The sequence below is a fragment of the Electrophorus electricus genome, chromosome 8 (assembly GCF_041902795.1).
Source record: "Electrophorus electricus isolate QZ-2024a chromosome 8, ASM4190279v1, whole genome shotgun sequence".
Lineage (NCBI taxonomy): Eukaryota > Metazoa > Chordata > Actinopteri > Gymnotiformes > Gymnotidae > Electrophorus > Electrophorus electricus.
In genome coordinates this window covers 35,132,122-35,150,719 of record NC_137504.1, presented here as the reverse complement: position 1 = coordinate 35,150,719, position 18,598 = coordinate 35,132,122, and the positions used below count along the sequence as shown (strand labels likewise).

The window sequence follows — 18,598 nt, the reverse complement described above, 5'->3', positions numbered from 1 at the left end:
TACTAGCATTGTGACTACTTATGAAAGACTGTAGGCAGTAAAGTGACCAGAGTTAGCTGTAAGGTTTACTTCCTGCAATCTCAGGAAGTAATCTACTCCAATACACCAGCCCACATCTGTGCACCTGGGAGCTCTAGCGACTGGTGTGGTAAATTAGGGTTAGGATTAGGGTTAGAGTAGGATTTAGTACTAAACTCCACAGCAGGTGAATCTACAGGACACTGTGCTGAAAGGCTGGGATGACCCAAGTCCCACAGTCCCAGAGCATTTCATTGCAAGTAATTTCATTACAAGTCATTTATATATTTCTATGTATGTGTCAAATAAATTTGAACCTTGAGTCTACACTGATACCCGATACCCTGATACCCTTTTGTAAGTCTTACTTTTGTCTTCTAAATGCCGTAAATGTAAAAATGTAAATAAAGTAAAATGTACTATAAATGTAAACTAAAATCTATAAATGTAAATGTAACTCTACCTTTAAACTGTATTGCATTCCAGGCTCTCAGAAAACATGTTTTTTATAACTACACTAAAATTTTATAACATTACAAACATCCTTTATTGCATTTTACTCTGGAAAGTGGATTTTTAAATAGCAAATGTTATGGTGATACTACTGTTAAATCACAAGCTTTGTGACCTCTGTGTTTACACCATAAGCCCTAACCCTCCCTATGTTAGCTCAGAGTTCACACCCTAACCTTGTGTTAGTTTCCCTGTGTTATCCAAAGCAATTTACAATTATGACTCAATACAACTTGAGTAATTGAGGGTTAAGGGTCTTGCTCAGGGGCCCAACAGTGGAAACTTGACAGTGGTGGGACTTGAACTGGCAATCTTCCGATTACTAGTCCAGTACCTTCACCTCTGCCTCAAGTTAAATACACTAAATAACCATATCTATTGTTAAATATCTAACTGGAAATAACTCTGAAAGTTCAACACATGCACATTCAGTCAATATCGGATCTTTATTGTTTGAAATACTTAAATACAACATTAATAGTTTTGTTTACCTCCACTGACACAGCACTTGTATTGTGGGTGACTTAGTGATGTAAGAACTCATATAAAAACAAACACTCTTAACGTGAGCTAAACATAGTGATGTGGAACTAATTATAAATTAGTCAGTTTCAAGATAAGTCATTGAACACCAGATCCCAGAAGGTGCCTGTCCCCTCGCTGAGTCTGTGGTATGTTTATACAGGTGTCTCTTACTACAAACTGAGACTAATGTACAGAATTTTTTTCCTCTTTTTCAGAGAGCTGGGAGTCAACACCAGACTTCTGTTAACCAGCACCCACTGAAGAAAGGCAACCAATTCAGATCATGTTTGAAGGCAGTAGCACAAAACAAATCAGTTTGATTCTGCACCACAGTGTACAGTTATTCTGGGTGATGTCACCATCACATTTGCATTAACATTGCCCCTATGAGCACAGGGTTATAGGAGAAGCACTTTTGTAGTCATATGGTTGCTAAGCAACAAAGGTACAATCTGAATGAATTTACCATTAAATTAAGATATTGAGTAGGTAAAAACATTCTTTGGATTAGTAATAATGGCGGCAGACGTGTGTGTGTGTGGGTGGCTGTGTGTGTCATGTGAAGTTTGTTAATACTTGTTAATACTCTCTTTATCCAGCTGCTCCTGAGCACTATCTAGAGTGTCTGGTGTGTTCGGTTCTGATGGTGGTCTCCATGGTGATGGGGATTGCCATGATGATGGGGGTAACCATGGAGACAGGGATGCCCAAGGCCCTCATTCTGAAGTTCTTCCTGTTTGTGTAGACCGCGCAGCTTTTCAAGCAATTCAGTGATGAAAGACTGTGAAAACACACATACACACAAATATTCACAGAGACTCACACACACACACGTGAACACAGACACATCTACAAACACACATTCACTTAATGTAGGAATTACCCATACAGTAACACAGATACAACAGAAGCAGACACGTCTAAGTACCTGTAAGTTTCTAGCACTGTTGATGTCTGAAAGCCTGTGTGTGTGTGTGTGTGTGTGTGTGTGTGTGTGTGTGAGTGTACCTTAATACCTATAACAGGGTTAGGGCTTAGGGTTTAAGGGTTAGAGTTTAAGGTTATATGGTTAGGGTTATAGGGTTAGGGTTATGGCTTTGGGTTATAGGGTTAGGTTTAAAGGGTAAGGGTTATAGGGTTATATTGTTAGGGGGTTGAATATTACTTGGAGGCAAAGTATAGGGTTAGGGTTATAGGGTTAGAGGGTTAGGGTTAGGGTTAGAGGGTTAGAGGGTTAGGGTTAGGGTTAGAGGGTTAGGGGGTTATACATTCCAAAGACAAGGGGCAGCTGAACAAAAAGCAACATCACCCACTGTGTGCAGTTTACACCAAATATTGTGACTAGAATTACAGGGCATAAGAAGTTCCTCGAGCGAATCTGCATTTCTGGGAATACATTGAAAAGTTATGAGAAAAGTATTCTAATCAATTCTGTATGGGACACAGCGCCAGTTTAAAACATGCAGTATTGGTATAACATTCACATTTTCATACCCTCATGAGTATCGTGGCTGCAGAATGTTAAATATATTGGATATACCTCTGTTTGTTAGACTTCATTACGGACTGCATGTCTCTGTGTGGAACTGACATTTAGAGATAAAATTATCTGCAAGAGACTATAGCTGAGATATTACCCATCTTAAAGAATTATCTCTGAGAAATAAATCTGAGAGATTTACATCTGAGAGATATACAGTGCCTAATAACAGTATTCAATTCCCTTGAGGTCTGCGAGATTAATCTGGATTAGAAATGGCATTTGTAATATGTAATTTTTTATGTTAAAAGACTGACCCTTAGAATTAATTAAAAGTGATACTGGTTTTATGTAATAAAACTGTTTGTATAAGCAGTGAAGTCCTGTGCTGTTAAAAAGGGACCAAAAATTAGTACCTTGGAATAATGATTCACATTCACAGAAACATTCACATGATGCAGAAAAGCATGAATCACTTCTAGATTGGACTACTGTAATGCTTTACTATCTGGCGGTACCATTAAGTGCCTCAACAAGCTCCAGTTAGTTCAAAATGCACCAGCCAGAGTTCTTACTAGAATTAGAAAATTTTATCACATCACTATCTTATCTACGTTACACTGGCTCTCAGTAAAATTTCATATTGATTATAAAATGCTGCATTGAGTGGGCACCAGGCTTTGCTGTGTTGTCTTATGTGTATGTACACAGTGGCCTGGTGTTCGCTGTCCCAAAGGTATAGGTGGGGGGCACTGATCATGTGGTACGGCCCACCACATGCAGTTTCCACGCACCCATTATTAGCACAAACCTGCACCCGGTTCTTTGTTTCATTTATGTATGTATTTAAACTGCTGTGTGTGTGTAGGTCGATGTCAGTCATTTTTCATGTACATGTTCAAGTTAGCTGTTAGATGCATCATGTTTGATGTTCATGTTCTCAGTTATGTTCACGTAAGTCAGCGTTGACTTCCCGGCCTTAGCACCATTACCTGGTTATTCCATCAGTTTTATTTTTATTTAAAATTTTCTAATTATTGGAGACAAAAAAAAAAAACCAGACAAATTCTAATCGCTGGAGAGCAAATTCCAAATGTACGAGGAAGAAAATAGGAAACTCTGCATGTCTCCCCACGCACCAAAAACCTCGAATCATTCTCGTTCCTGCGCTCTTTTACAGCTCACGGGTGAGTCAAATCATGAGCTTCAGGTAAGTGACAATACACCACAGAATACATCAGTCTCCATCCCTAACCATGTAACCTAGACCTATTCATGCACACACACACACACACACACACACATCCCTAACCATGTGACCTGAACCTATTCTAATCTCCTACAATGAAACTAGCAACATTGTTTTAAAATGCCAATATGAACTCACCCCCACTGCACATTATACACCAAGCTATGATCAGATAATGCAACTGGTGAGATGTGGCACCTATGATACACATTATGATGGCATTTAAAACCATACATTCTATCCAGCCTTACTGAAGAGAGAGAAGGGAATCTCACATGCACCTATGTGTACTGTTTTTGTTGGCTGTTAAAATTTTTCCAAACATCAAAAAGTTCATGTTTTTTAATAAATTGAATCAACCTCCTACGAGAGGTTAGCGTGTGGCTCTAAGTGAGCCCTCCCACACAGAGAAGAGCACGCCCATGCCCCAACACAGCCACATCCCCACACACAGGGAACAGCTTGGCCACGCCCCCACACACAGAGAACAGCACAGCAACGCCCCCACACACAGTGAATAGCACAGCAACACCCCCACACACAGAGAATACATAGTGCTTTTGTAATTGGATTTGTGTATTTCTCTATATCATGTGTGTGTGTGTGTGTGTGTGTGTGTGTGTGTGTGTATATATATATATATATATATATATATATATATATATATATAAATAAAACAGTGCACGGGAATCATACACCCAACCTAAAAATGTGGAGCCAATTTACCAGGAAGGCTGTATGGCTGTGTGTGTGTGCTTATATGATTGTGTGTAGGATGTGTAAATGGAGAGTGTGTGTGTAAGGTGTGTGTGTGTGTGTGTGTTATCTGCTTTATTGGTCCAAGCTGCTGAGCAATACACACACACGTCCTGTCTTTCTCTTCTCTCATACTCATGCACATGCTCACTCAGATACATTCTTTATCAGTCACAGACACACACCCGTGAGCGCTTGTACACGTGCACACACATACACACACACACACACACACACACACACACAAGCGTTCACCAGACACATGCATGTGCACACACACACATTGGGGACTGGGTGTGAATACTATTCCAAAGTTCTAATGAAAAAATGTCATTGTGCTGACAAAGCAGAGAAAAGAGAATAGATGTGTGTGTGTGTGTGTGTGTGTGTGTGTGTGTGTGTGTGAGTGTGAGTGAGTGAATGTGTGTGTGTGTGTGAGTGTGTGTCACGGGTGTGTGTCTGTCTGATAAACAATGTATGTGTGTGAGCATATGCATGAGTATGAGAAGAGAAAGACAGGAGGTGTGTGTGTGTGTGTGTGGAGCTGAGAAAGAAAGACAAAGAACAAATGAATGAATGAAAGAATCAATAGAAACAAAGAAAGAAAGAAAGAAACAGAGAACAAATGACCATTGTATGAAACAAGTGGATCCACTGTACAACTGGGCAGCAGTCAGAGAGAGAGAGAGTTGAGAGAGAGACTGTGAGAAAGAAAAAGAAAGAATAAATTGATGAATAACTTCTTACCTGTGTGCTATTCTTACAGGTCTGAAGCACTTCCTATAGGATAATGAAACCATGACTCAGTCCAAATATGACAACACAAGTGTCAGGTGGGATATTTGAGCAGTTAAAGGAAGTACTGTGAAAGAAGGGAATTATGGGACCTGTAGTTTTTGTGCTCGTTGCTCATCACTCTGAAGAACCAAGAGGTCATCAATATCAATTTCTTCTGGCATTTCGTCCTCCTACAGATACACACACACACACACACACACACACACACACACACACACACACACACACACACACACATACATTTCTTCATCTAACACAAATATTGGACAAATCTCCCAGCTAGGGAAGACGTCAACTGTGCCCTCTGTTTTACACCAACCCTAAAATCAAACCTCAGATATGCCATTGAACTAGAATCAGCTTCCTAGACTGAAGGGCTGCCAAAAGGATTCTGTGTATTATGAGTGTGTATGAGTGTGTATGAATGAGTACAAGTGAGTACGAGTGTGTACGAGTATGCACGAGTGTGTACAAGTATGTACAAGTGTGTACGAGTGTGTATAAGTGTGTAGGAGCTCATTTGTTTAATGCCAGTGTGAAATTATGTTGCATGTCTCTTATGAGGCAACACACACTACGCTTTAGGTGAACTTAATTCACCTAGAACACTTGGCAAATTGTTTAGCTAAGTGAACAAACATGTCACAATACACATACAGGGATATATCACAATACACACACACACACACACGTCACAATACACACACAGAGACATGTCACAATTCATACACACACAGAGAGACGTGTCACAATACACACACACACACACAGGCATATCACAATACACACACACAAAGGGACATATCACAACACACAAACACACACACAGATGGGTCACAGTACACACACACGTCACAATACACAAAAACACAAACACAGATGTCACAATACACATACAGGGAGAGATGTCACCACGCACACACACACACACACACACACACACACACACACACACGTCACAGCACTAAAGCGTGCTAGTACTCAATATCTCATAGACCAGTGTGGACAAATAGGACAGACCATTCGTTTGAGGAGGAACACAGTGAAGGGTAACCCCACTCCTTGAGTTCCATTACCCTGCAGAGTTTAGCTCCACCCCCACTCCTGCAGCTCTACTACCCTATAGAGTTTAGCTCCAACCCCACTCTTGAAGATCTACCACCCTACAGAGGTTAGCTCTGAGTCTGAAATGCAGCACAAGCCTGCAAATGGAAGCTGTTCTAACCCGAACCCCCTCCTAGCAAACATAAAAGGAAGCACACAGATTACACCCTGTCTCATGAGACACACACCCACATAGTATTCTATCCCAATCCTATACAAACATGTATACTTTCTCACCACACACACAGTAGCCATGTAAGGCATTGATGAAGCCCAGGGGTGGTGTGTGTGTGTGTGTGTGTTGCTGGAACAGGAAGACTGGGATCCCCTGAGAACCTAAACGTCTCTCCTTATATGGTACACATCTGCTCCAAACAAGTGTGTTAGCTGTGAGTGTGTGAAAGAGAGCTGGAGAATATGTGTATGGGAGGGAGGGAGAGAGAGAGGGAGAGAGAACTCATCCATTTTGCACTTCACAGTTACAGTGTACACAAGCTGTACACAGTGTGAACAGAGTGTGTGTGTCTGCCCTGCTACCTCACTACAATGCCTTATAAAGCATTCATGCGCATGGACAAAAGCCAGTCAGGAATCAGTCTGCATACGTAAAAAATAAGCAATCCAGCATTACATTGATCCAAAGAGAGCAAAGACTAGGAATATTACCATTGATGCATACCATGCCTCATCTATGTGACCACATAAAAGTTGACTTTCCCCACCCCAATTCAGAGGTATTGACTACAGAACACTTGGGCAGTGACCAGACCACTGGTATCAGAGATAATCCATGGAGGAGTTACTGTTTGGTTTGGGTTGTATAATTTGCGTCTACAGGAAGTCGATGAAATGGCCTTATCTCGCCTGATCACGTGAGCAGGGCTCGGGCTGCATTTCTGAAACACAACAGGCTACTCTTGTTTTCCCAGAACAAACGGCCTGTTCCACGTTCTCTTGCAGGAAATCACCGATTTTGCTTGTTAGTACTGATGGCGGAATTTTGCCGGTGTAAAAGTGTGTATGCGTGTATGAAGGATTATGGTATAACGCAAGCGCAACAAGTACCCACAAAACAAACGTAACGCTACACAGTTCTCTAAAAGAACTGTCAATAAAAAGTAACCAAATATGTTGGTGAATTTTCTAAAACATAATTTATGACAATCAAACGTGTCTTGAAAAGTCAATTTGTACCCACTTAGATAAACAGATCAAAGCGCTCATTAAATACTATAACACTTCTAGATTAGTCGTGCGGCATCTTCACAAAGTTGTTCTGCATGAGGGCCAGGCCCTCGCGACTCACCGCTCCTACGTATAGTCCCTCCAGTGCGTCCTCGAGCCATTTCTCCACGTTCAGCCGCTTCTGCAGCTCCTTTCGGTTATACTTAACCGTCACGCGAGCCTGCCGCTTCTGCAGGCTCAGCCCGTGCTCTCGTGGATGAGGGTCGTGATCCTCACATTCTCCATAAGGCTCCTCTGCCATATTCCGTGCACGTGCGCTTGTGTGACAGCAAGAGACAAGGAAAACGAGAATGTGTGATGACAATCCAAAGAATGAGAGAAAGAGTGGGAGGGGGAGAGAGAGAGTGAGAGTCGCGTAAAGTGTGCGCAAAGTGGAAAGCGCAGAAGAGCGCGCATCCTAACACTGTTCTCCAGTTCTTAGATAAACGCCAAATCGCTGAAAGAATGAAGTCTGTGGGACCTAATTCAACAATGCTTGATTTCCACCTTTATTCCAATAGTCTGCTGTGGCTGGAGTGTTTTAGGACAGGATAAATATGGTTCTAGGCTGCAGATAGAGAAATGCGACTCAGATACTATTAATCAGTTACAGGATAGCCGCGTAAGTGTTGTTAAACTTGTGAAATGGAAAATGCTGTAAATGGCAATAATTTGTTTTTAAAATTAAAACTCATCTTTAAATGATCTAATACTGATTTACTCCATAGTTTGCTAGACAAACTGCGCTTTTGCGGACATGTCAGTGCCAGGCGCGTGACTACATGGGTGTCCCCCCCCCCCAACACAATTCAAATCCAAAAATTAAATGAATACAATGAAATTACATTTGTCATACTTCTGCATTACACAATTATATTTGTCGGTTATACTGTAAATTAAACATACAAATTTGCGTGCGTTTTAATCTTCCCGGCATTCAGATTTGATTGCTGTTCGTTCGTCTGATTGGCTCAGAAGGAATTACGCAATTTCGAATTCGAAATGTAATTGGCTGAGAAACATTGTCTCACGCAAAGTGCCACTTTATGCACGTCACGCGCGTAATTAGGCTTCGATACAGGTTATCAGTTTCCACGTAAAAAGAGATATTCCCAATGCACATCTGTGACTACAGATCCATTCTTCATCCGTGTAGACGAGGATTAACATCGGTCCCGGTATCTTGAACTGCGCGCGGTTTTCTAACCGTATTAAGATAATTGATTAATTAAACCCGATCATTATACCATTAGGAGTACTAATAAATTGCAGCAACGTAACTAGTTACATTACAATACGTAGTGAACTAGTTCCCGTTAATGTAATATTACTAACTAAATGACGTAGTGAACTTTATCCGTCCTTACCTTGCCACCCAGGCTATAAGATGGACACGTCACTGGTCGCTGGCTGCATGCTTATACCAGAGCCAAAGTACAGGCACCTTATCATTCTGCTAGCCCTTAGAGTGTAGAACAGCCAATCTTCTCATGTTTTCTTTTTTATTGACATGACAAACATTGAAAATAAATTAACATAAATTTATACAAGTACAATGATTGAAAGCAAAAGTACAAAAATGCAAAATAGTAACTTAAACAGCAGAGTTGGCAATAACCTCAAACTCATAAACATAGACTTAAACTCTTAGGCATGAACTCAGGTATAAAATTATGAAGTTGAAATGAACACAAAATGTCAGAAACATCATATTTAGAATGCAAATTCAGGCAAATTAATGCAGTGAAACGTTAGAAGACATCTATTTTCCCCTTAAAAGTAGGGGGAAAGTTTACTGCTACATAGCAGTACAGCGTTTGGGTTAAAAAATATCCCCATTTTGTCTTAGGAAAATATAGATATATTTCAGATTTTGTAATAACATTGAAAGAATAGATGCAATATATTCTATTTTGTAGATCAAACAAGTACAATAAACATACTTCAAAAGTATATTTTGAAATCACCACCGTGTTTTGGGTTCTTCAGTTACAATCTAATGTCGGCAGAAATGCAGATTTCCAGTTTGGAACCAGGTGAGTGGATTATAAAGAATTATTTTACTTGCAGATGGATAATTTAACCAGGAATTAATCCAAGCAGTAGGAATGGCCACGGACCTTTCTTCTGTTGGCTAGGTGTGTACGGTGGTCTTAGATTATCTAACTGAGCATTCCTGCTGTGTGAACATGAATGTTAAAATAATGAGGTAAAAATGGCAAAGAACAGCCAGCATAAAAAAACAAATATTTTGGAATTTTCTCAAGTATGTTTCTAGAGTATAAAGCCATTCCTTATGATCTAGTCAGTAATTTTAGACTGAGAGTATTTGTGTGTGGGTGTGTGTAAATGTGTGTGTGGTTGGGGTGTATGTGTGTGTGTGCGTGCATGTCTGTGTGTGGATGGGGTGTGTGTGTGTGTGTGTGTGTGTGTGTGTGTGCACATGTCTATGTGGGTGGGTGTGTTTAAATGTGTGTGTGTAGGTGTGTGCAAATGTGTGTGCGTGTGTGTGCGCGCATGTCTACGTGGGTGCGTGTGTGTAAATGTGTGTGTTGTTGGGGTGTGTGTGTGGGTGTGTGTAAATGTGTGTGTGTGCATGTCTATGTGTGTGTGTGTGTGCACAACTGTATTTTATTTATTTATTTATTTAAAGTCAAAACTCCACTGTTCCTTCTAAACTGAGAGGAAAGTTCTACCCGATGGAGTTGTGTGACAGAAAGGGGACAAAAACAGAAGTGCTAGACTCAGGAATTGTTTTTTGTTCATGTGTCTTATGTAAATATGTCTTATGTGTGTGCTGATTATGTATGTGAATGTGGTTATGAAGCTTGTTTTGTGAACTTGTGTATTTACAGTTATCTCAGCCCTACCACCCCTGCACTCCAGAGGAGGTCCCGCCCAGCAGGAAGAGTGTGACCAGCAGCCAATGAGCAGCTGAGCCTGGCTCCAGTGTTAGTAGGTTTTGATTGACTGACAGCTCTGGGCAGGAAGTCCCGGTCGTAAGTGTAAGGCTGCCTGTCAAAGTTGTTAACTGTCTCCAGGTCGTTAAAGACCGAATCACAGAACTGCTGCCTCCTGAGTCTGTGCCTCCTCCGTCGCAGGAACACGACCCCAACACACACACCCAAACACACAGACAGCACGGCCAGGATGCACAATGCAGCCACCGTCGAGGGGGAGGAGCCACGGGACGTCCGGGGTGTGGCCCGGTCGAGGCCTGCCCGCTCCAACACTGGGAATTCGCAGCTAGGCCCCATGAACCCCGGGACACACTGGCACACTGGGCCAGAGAAGTGTGTGTAGCACGTACCACCGTGCAGGCACGGGTAGGTGAGGCAAGCATCTGCACGCACACTGCAGTTCTTACCCGTGAAGCCAAGCGTGCAGGTGCACGTGTAGTCGTTTACGCCGTCCACGCATGTGCCAGAATTCTGACAGGGAGACGCGGCGCAGTCGTCCACGTTAATGACACAGCGAGGGCCCACATAACCACGACGACAGCGACAGAGAACACCAGAACCCAGATCAACACACTCACCACCTACAGGGGTGGAGCAAAACACCTTAGTTAAAACAAGATGGCAGCAGTAAGCAGGCAGTACAGAGTTTAACCACTAGGTGGCTCTAGTGGAGCAGGTTAATAAAAGCACCCTTCAGCAGTTATATGACACTGTAAGACCCTTGAGAGTTTCACTTGGAGCTGCATTATGGTTATTAGAGGGCTTGAATGTTGTACATGTTTTTATCTTTTAAAATTATTATATGCATGTGAATGCAACTTTAATGGCTGACAAACGCTCAAGGTTCAAACTTTGTATTGTTGTGACAATGCATGTTCTGTGTTAATATGCATAGTTTAGTAATATGTATTAGTTCAATATACTACATGTACTAGTGTACTAATGTACTAATAGAACCCTAACCCTAGTTTAGGTAAATACAGTATATATTGTGTGACTGGACTGGTTCACATACATACTTACCGTTGGTGCATGTGTTATGACTGGACTGTGGTTCTCTCTCCCTCACACACACACACACACACACACACACACACTCACCGTTGGTACATGGTTTGTGGCTGCAGCGATCCAGTCTCTTCTCACAGTTGGAGCCAGTGTAGGCGGCGGGGCAGTGGCAGGCGTAGCCCCCCGTGGAGCGCCCCTCACACGAGCCACCGTTAAAGCACGGGTCATCAGCGCACGTCATCGCTACAATCTCACAGTTCTTCCCATAGAAGCCTTGGGGACAGGTGCAGGAATAATCATTCTCCAGATCCTACAACAACAGAGGGGCCTCGTTACGGCATAATCTCCAAAGGATGACTGAGAGGCGTGAACTTGTTACAGCATAATCACAAGCAGGAAGATGGAGGTCTGGCCTTGTTACTACATAATCACCAGAGGATGACTGGGGGCATGACATTGTTACTGCATAATCACCATCAGAAATATGGGAGCGTGGCCTTGTTACTGCATAATCACCAGAAGATGACTGAGGGGCGGGGCCTTGTGCATAATTACCTGCAGGATCACTGAGGGGTGGGGCAGGAAGATGGGGCATGGCCTTGTTACTACATAATCACAAGAGGATGGCCACACCCTTCGGTGATCCTGCTGGTGATTATGCACAAGGCCCCACCCCTCAGTCATCTTCTGGTGATTATACAGAAACAAGGCCACACCCCTCACTGATCGTACTGGTGAGATGTATTAGGGGTTGAGATGTATTGGGTGTTAGGTGTTAAGGCTGAGGTGTATTAGGTGTTTGGTGTTGAGGTTGAGATGTGTTTGGTGTTAAGGCTGAGGTGTATTGAGATGTTGAGATGTATTAGGGATTAGTGTTATGATACATTAGGGTTAAAGAATCTTTCTATCCTTGAGTTTGCAGAAAGAGTATTTGAGGATGTGATTTTGTTCTCCTGAAGACTTACACTATAGCTGAATCAATTATTGTATGGGTTAAGTTAGTCTGTGTTGGAGTGAGGATGAGTTACAACGGTAGGGGTTAAATTAGTGTGTGTAAATATATGTTTGTGTAAACTTGTAAAGAGTAAATGTATTAACATAGTGCTGTGTTAGTGTAGAATAATATATTCAGTGTTTTCTAATCATAGTGTTGTGCTGCAGACACATTCTAGCTACTTGGGTTTGGGTGTCGGGTCCGGCTGTAATTAGATTGATGAGGTTGATGTGGAATGAACTCACATTGCAGCTGCCTCCATTTTTGCAGGGGTTGCAGTCACATTCATTGATCTCAAGTTCACAGTTGGTTCCGCTGTAGCCAGGTCTGCATGTGCAGGTGTAGCTGCCCTGGCCGGTGTTGGTGCAGGTTGCGCTGTTGGCACACGGCCGGTGGTTCGTGCAGTAGTTGAGGTCCTGGTTGCAGAAGAGCCCTCCCCAACCCTCTGCGCACACGCACTGCCACGGCTGGCTGCAGGTGCCGTGCAGACAACCCGGGTGCCTCACACACTCACTGCAGGACACACCCTGCCAGCCCAGACGACACTTACACTCCCCTGGGGCCTCGCAGTAACCATGGCGATCGCTGCAGTCAGCCGAACAGATGGCTGTGGAAGGGACGGAGAGGGGTTACACACATGCGCACACACCCACATTTGCCACGCCCTAGTGGACACGAGCAGATGAATGGGAGTGTTAAGAGTTGAGTCTGGCAGCTGGTGAGCTGACATAAGATGTGATCTTTTGTGTCTGTGATTGTGCATACACACGTACACACACACAGAGCCTCTAGCATGTGTCTGGTGAGCGCTGCTCTGGACTATTGTTTAGATGAACAAAAGAACTGAAAGTACTCACAAGCTCAGCTTTCTTTGCACGCGCACGCACACACACACACACACACACACACACACACTCATATACAGATAAAAAAACATACATGTATACTTTAGACATTAATTCAAATATAACAGGGAGATCTGATATCCCCCTGCAGCTCAAACTCAACACACACATATACACATGATTCCACATACATGCATGTGCATGTGCACATAGTTTCAATCTTTTCATACAAAACCACACTTTCAGTACAGACACACTGTATCCCAGAGACTGAACAGACCTTCTACCATTTCACATATATACAGTCTCTCCCTCCCTCTCTGTGCGCACTCACCCGTGCAGCCAGTTTCTCTAAAACTAAACCTTTGCAGGTTTAGTATTGTAGCACTATCCATGTACAGTTGTATAAGTAAGGTTTCGCTTGACACTCACGGTCGGAGCAGTAGTCTCCCTGCCATCCTTCGAGACACTGTTTATTGCCGTTTTCGTCGCACGTGTAGTGTCCCAGTGTGTCGTCGCGGGGGCGGCAGTAATCCGAACACGCGTCACCGTAGTAAAACTCGTCGCAGAGCACGTGGTAGGAATAGCGCAGTTCGCTATTCTCGCCGAAATGCACGTCCTGGGACCAATCCTCCCCGACCGCCAGGCGGCGGCGTGTGGCCAAGCGGCTGATCAGGTTGTTCTGGTTCTCTGTAAGCGGCACACAGATACAGGGACAGCTTATATGTCAGCAGCCATTAATTATCAGTGTATGCAAGACAGACTAAAATGTTTAGAAGATTGTATTTAGGTCTTATATCTATATAATGTTTTATGCCTATTTGCTAAACTTTCGTGCGTTTATTTCACCTCTACTTTTCATCGTATTTGAAGCGGTTTTGCTGTAAATGCCTGTTTACTATGGAATACAAACTCCGATGTGGGCTTTTTTGTTGTTTTTTTTATTTGCTTCATCCGGGACCGGAATCAGTAACGTGACATTTGTAACGAAGGCGCCTACCTGTGTGGTCCGCGTGCTCTTTAGGTGACTCTGCATTCCATGCTTCAATGACAAGAGAAAAGGTTCCCTGTGCGGGAAATATATAAATATTCAATTCCCCTACTTTGAACTAGATGTACATAGAGTTTAACTATTTACTGCACGTATGTTTTCTAGACCTATAAGTACTAACATTACAATCTGTGTATTTTCTATAGCTGTGTAAAAACTACCACTAGAATTTATATCCACTAGACCTGTGGAAATACTAACACTACAACTTATAAATGCCATTAGACTTGTGTAAATACTAACTCTATAATTTATGCCAACCTTACCGGCCACTTAAAGTGAAACGGAACTCTGACGGCGCCGCTGTTGGCAATAGAACTCTGGTCGGCGTGGAGCACGCTCGTTTGGCCGGTTCCGAAAGTGCACGGGGGCTCGGCAGAGATAACATCTTCAGAATGCTTGAGGCAAATTCGGAAAAAGATGTTGCAGTCTCGAGCCCTCCTGCAGAACCGGCGCGTCGTGGTGAACGAATGAACTTTAAGCTCAAAGACACCTGAGGAAGCGACCTGCATAGCGAACAGAAAGGAACAACGTCAAGAAGTGACATATAATAGATCAATGTGTGCCTGCAGCGTATAAGTGAAGGAACAACTCGTACCTACATGCCAGGGAACCACTACAAATTAAATAGTTATTATATTTAACCAGTCCTGACATGTGTGATCTGTTACAACTAGCCAGAAAAAAGCATGATGGAGAATTATGAGATTCTGCATCAGGATTATCAGTGCGTGCTGATGGCCGATGCTGTAGGCTATTTAAATACACATAAGACCTGAAACTTAGAATAAACTACCCACCAGTGATAGTGATAGAGAGGATGGTATAAAAACTAACCGCGTGCAGCAGCCACAGAGTGAGAAGGCAGAGAGATATGTGCGCCATGTCGCTCCGTTTTCTGATCCAAAAACTTATCCAGCGCGAGCAGGTATCCGCATCCGTTATGTCCGAGTCCAACACGCCGGTAATCTAAAAGAGGACGTTAAAGCGTCTTCAGATCAGCGGGTCATGTCCTGCCGTGTCTACCCGGTACCTTTTGTTCCTTCGCGTCTTCGCTTCTGCGTCTTCATGACCCACGCGAGTGGGACAGGGTTATGTACCCTCCCACCCCCACCCGGCATGACGCCATCCGCGTGGAGGGATGGGGGACTAGGAGGGACACGGGCGCACACTGGATTGATTACGTTTTAACCAACTTAATCAGTGTTCAACAGGATCACGTTTGGAGTGTCTCATGTTTTCCCTGTCAGCAGAATACAGCGTAATGTTATATGGAACTCTTTTGGTGCACGGGCTTGGACACGGTGTTCCAGGAATGGAAAATAGTTAATAAACTTATAAAGAATCGTATGATAAAAAGCAATAAAGTGTAAACACATTTTTATGTGTACAGGAAAGTTGCTTTACAAAGAATTCCTGTTAACCTGTTATCCAGTAATCTTAAATTAACAGGTTATATAGGAACAAAACAGCTGACTGAGTTTGAATTTCAAAAGTGCGGGAAAACCTGGTTCCTAAGCGCGATCACACCAAGACGGGATATTTTTCTGCCGTTTTCTGTCTTCCTCGAGTATTTTGTGTTACTACGGTAAGCCTGAACCTCAGTATCAACAAGACTTTTCTGTTTCAGGCACGGTGCCAATGAGCTTTAAAAAAATCAAAACGAGTTGGCCGAGCTCGAGATCTCATTGTTTTGTGTGTGCACCTGGAGAAAGGCACCTGCCACACAATGAAGAGCGCGTGCGTGCCTCTGAAACGCCCCAAACCTTCCTGTTATGTTCCAACGCCAGTGAAATCTCTGGCAAAAAGCAACACGAGGGAATGCACGCGCGGCTGCTGTGACGGGTTCTCCGTGCAGGCCTACCTGTCATTTGTTGTGAATGTTTACCGGCATATAGGCAGAGGTTTAACTAGACCGGTTTATACCATACCTTTGCTCATTTCAGTGGTTAAAGTGTGGTGAGTGTTTCCATAGCGTGCGCGTGGACATAATAATGAACTCCGTGTCCAGATGGGCACCCTTTGAGTTTACTCTGCGCATGCGTGGAAAGCTTCGCGCTAACGGACATAGCTCCGTCTTTTCTGCGGACAAGCACATTAAACTACTAAAAGCCTCGTGTCACCAGTTGGTTTAGGAAAATTTCTTTAGTTTTTAACCGAGTAACTACAAACTATTTCACCTGTTACTGTACTGAACAAATATGGTCCTATACGCGTATATCACCAGTCTACTATTTCTGGAAATAAAAGTGCTTTCATTCTACTGTTTAATTCTCACTGTGTAATCGGTAAGATAAATGCCTGTAATTGATATTTTCATAACTAGGGGATTTTATAATAATAATATGCGTGCGTGTTTGGGGGCAGGTGGGTGAAGGGCTCTTTCCGCCTCTTTTTATTCACCTTGATTCGAGTAATTGCCCTGGCGCGTGCGGCCACGCGACGCGGGCAGGTTTTCAGAAGCAGCCTTCGTCTGTTCACTATGTGTGTGCGCGGGCGTGCAGGCCTCGTCTTTTGTTAGGTTTTATTCTCGTGGGGTGGGTGGCGAGGGTGGGGGCTGAGCAGTGCAGACTGCGGCCTGCTGGGGGTCGCTGGGTGGAGGAGTACATCATCACGGCGCCTTTGTCAAGGTCCACGCGCACAGCTGTATGATAATGGGCAGCACATGGTCCGCTATTGTCCGACTCACGCGAACGGCGCTGAGCAACCCGCATCTGTCACTGCGCGCGGACCCGCTAACATTCACTTCACACAGATACCCGCGACCACGCGCACCTTCTAACTCTGTCCAACTAGCGCGGGCTGTAATTTATATCACTAATGAGTCTCGCGGAAAACAGCGCTTACAACAGCTCAAATACTCCGAGTAGACGAAACGTCAGTAGACTAATGGAATCTAAGTAAATCAATATAAAATCATATATTACTAGACTTTATAAACTAATATGATTCAAATACACAAAGAGAATATTAAAACATGTTTCACTTCAACTGGATGTGTGTAACCCTGACTTTCAGATGTGTGTTTTCACTGTGCACTGCAAATGTAGATTTGAGTGACGACACATTTATCGCATTTCACATTAAGATGGATAATTACGATAAAGGCCAAGAATGCTTAATGGGGATGCCAGTTCATAACAATTCATAGCAGTTTATAACAGTAACCCTAACCCTAACTGCTTACTGAAACATCTCAAACACTGTTGTACATATTTTCCAGAGGCGTTATTTTATGTCAGAGACAGAGACGACGGGGTTGTTATCTTCTTGTCGTTTACGGCGTTTTGTTATTGTGTAATAACTCTCTGAGATCGCTGTCATAGAGCTCCACAAACATAAACACACACATTTACATTTTCAGTGTTTAGCAGACACTCTTATCCATAGCAACTTAGAAAAATGCTTTATTATCTATGCATAGAATGTTCAAGACTCTAACCTACTGTAGCAGTCAAGACTCTCACACACACACAGTTTAGATATTTTCTGTAGTTCTCTAATGAATATTACAACTCTTTATCGTGCTCTTGCTGGATCTGTAGGTATCTAAAAGATTCTTCACTTTCAATGCACAGCACTATTGGGGTGTGTGTGTGTGTGTGTTTAAGAGAGGAGCAGATGGATAGTGACTCTGATTTCTGGTTTGAAGGAAGTGGGAGGAAGGGGTCCCACAGGGGTGACATGAGCATGACAGGAGCATGAGAAACACACACAAAACACACTCCACCTTGAGAAATAGGAGGCTGAGAGATATACAGTACCTAATAACAGTATAACCCCCCTTGAAGTTTGCGAGATTAATCTGTATTAACCTGGATTAGAAATTACACTTGATAATTTATATTGTCATATTTTCTTTAAAAAGGCTAATAAAATTACTTAATTCACAGTTAGTCTGGTTTTATTTGACAAAGATCTCACACACAAGCAAAATAACCTATAAACTATGTAAACACACATAGAACCTATAACCTGTAGTATACACACTTTTACACACTTTTACACACACACACATCTTCCCATACATATCTCTCTCTATCTCTCCATGTTCTCAGAATGTACAACCCCAT

The 18,598-nt window shown here is 42.9% G+C and overlaps 2 protein-coding genes across 2 annotated transcripts; both read right to left on the bottom strand.

Annotated features, from left to right (window-relative positions):
* Nucleotides 1-958: 958 nt before the first annotated feature.
* On the bottom strand, nt 959-8,044 carry ppp1r14aa (protein phosphatase 1, regulatory (inhibitor) subunit 14Aa). The gene is made up of 4 exons (XM_027029501.3): nt 7,750-8,044; nt 5,429-5,509; nt 5,289-5,321; nt 959-1,837 (listed from the first exon to the last, which is right to left on the bottom strand). Exons 1-4 carry the CDS (start codon nt 7,927-7,929, stop codon nt 1,673-1,675), a joined length of 459 nt encoding a protein of 152 aa, XP_026885302.2. The 5' UTR covers nt 7,930-8,044; the 3' UTR covers nt 959-1,672.
* Nucleotides 8,045-9,978: 1,934 nt separating this feature from the next.
* Nucleotides 9,979-15,606, bottom strand: dlb (deltaB). Its single transcript, XM_035527328.2, has 7 exons — nt 15,363-15,606; nt 14,792-15,031; nt 14,475-14,541; nt 13,907-14,164; nt 12,875-13,236; nt 11,729-11,945; nt 9,979-11,208 (listed from the first exon to the last, which is right to left on the bottom strand). Exons 1-7 carry the CDS (start codon nt 15,408-15,410, stop codon nt 10,523-10,525), a joined length of 1,878 nt encoding a protein of 625 aa, XP_035383221.1. The 5' UTR covers nt 15,411-15,606; the 3' UTR covers nt 9,979-10,522.
* Nucleotides 15,607-18,598: the final 2,992 nt, after the last annotated feature.

Bases quoted from the DNA above. Each gene is read 5' to 3' on its own strand.
- ppp1r14aa (XM_027029501.3), bottom strand. From the start codon at position 7,929: ATGGCAGAGGAGCCTTATGGAGAATGTGAGGATCACGACCCTCATCCA. The intron at 5,510-7,749 runs GTGAGTCGCGAG...GTGTATCTGTAG, and splicing joins AGGGACTATACGTAGGAGCG to GAGGACGAAATGCCAGAAGA. The intron at 1,838-5,288 runs GTAAGAAGTTAT...GTGTTTTCACAG, and splicing joins CCTGTAAGAATAGCACACAG to TCTTTCATCACTGAATTGCT.
- dlb (XM_035527328.2), bottom strand. From the start codon at position 15,410: ATGGCGCACATATCTCTCTGCCTTCTCACTCTGTGGCTGCTGCACGCG. The intron at 14,165-14,474 runs GTAGGCGCCTTC...TGCCGCTTACAG, and splicing joins AGAGCACGCGGACCACACAG to AGAACCAGAACAACCTGATC. The intron at 11,946-12,874 runs GTGAGTTCATTC...CTGTTGTTGTAG, and splicing joins AAAATGGAGGCAGCTGCAAT to GATCTGGAGAATGATTATTC.